Below are 421 nucleotides of genomic sequence, written 5' to 3'. Positions count from 1 at the left end.
GTGTAAAACTGCACCCTACCTTACGAGCCATTGACAGTCCTGTGGGTTTGTGCTTTTCTTTGTTGACTACGCCTCCATTTCCGGCTCCAAGCTCCCCGAGTTTCTCAAAGTCATCTGCATTCAGTTCACCAATCTGACAGGAAGTAGAGGTATGGTAGTTGTTTATTTTAAAGAAGAGAAAGAAAGGCAATATTAAAAGCACAGAGTACATAATCATGTACAGTAACAAAAACAATAAGGATAAGAATATATGTAATTTTAGTAAGTAGAAAAACAGCCAGGGTAATAAAGGAAAGCCTAACTTTCACCTTCAAAATATGTGAAATAAATATAATGCTGGAGAAATACTGCTTAAAGGTAATATAAAACTGATCAAACCAAACAGGTGAAAGATACTTAAACATACTGAGCAGCTGATGGC

General features: G+C 36.6%; 1 protein-coding gene across 1 annotated transcript in view; it reads right to left on the bottom strand.

Annotated features, from left to right (window-relative positions):
• Positions 1 to 421, bottom strand: part of LOC119593844 (dual specificity mitogen-activated protein kinase kinase 1-like) — a 12470-nt gene that overhangs the window by 4669 nt on the left and 7380 nt on the right. The window contains exon 3 of the mRNA XM_037942873.1: positions 20 to 133. Coding sequence (XP_037798801.1) covers positions 20 to 133 — 114 coding nt within the window. The remainder of the gene's footprint in view (positions 1 to 19; positions 134 to 421) is intronic.

The sequence above is a fragment of the Penaeus monodon genome, chromosome 32 (genome assembly GCF_015228065.2).
Source record: "Penaeus monodon isolate SGIC_2016 chromosome 32, NSTDA_Pmon_1, whole genome shotgun sequence".
Taxonomy (NCBI): domain Eukaryota; kingdom Metazoa; phylum Arthropoda; class Malacostraca; order Decapoda; family Penaeidae; genus Penaeus; species Penaeus monodon.
The sequence above is the reverse complement of the archived record's forward strand: the minus strand, read 5'-3'. Positions and strand labels throughout refer to the sequence as shown.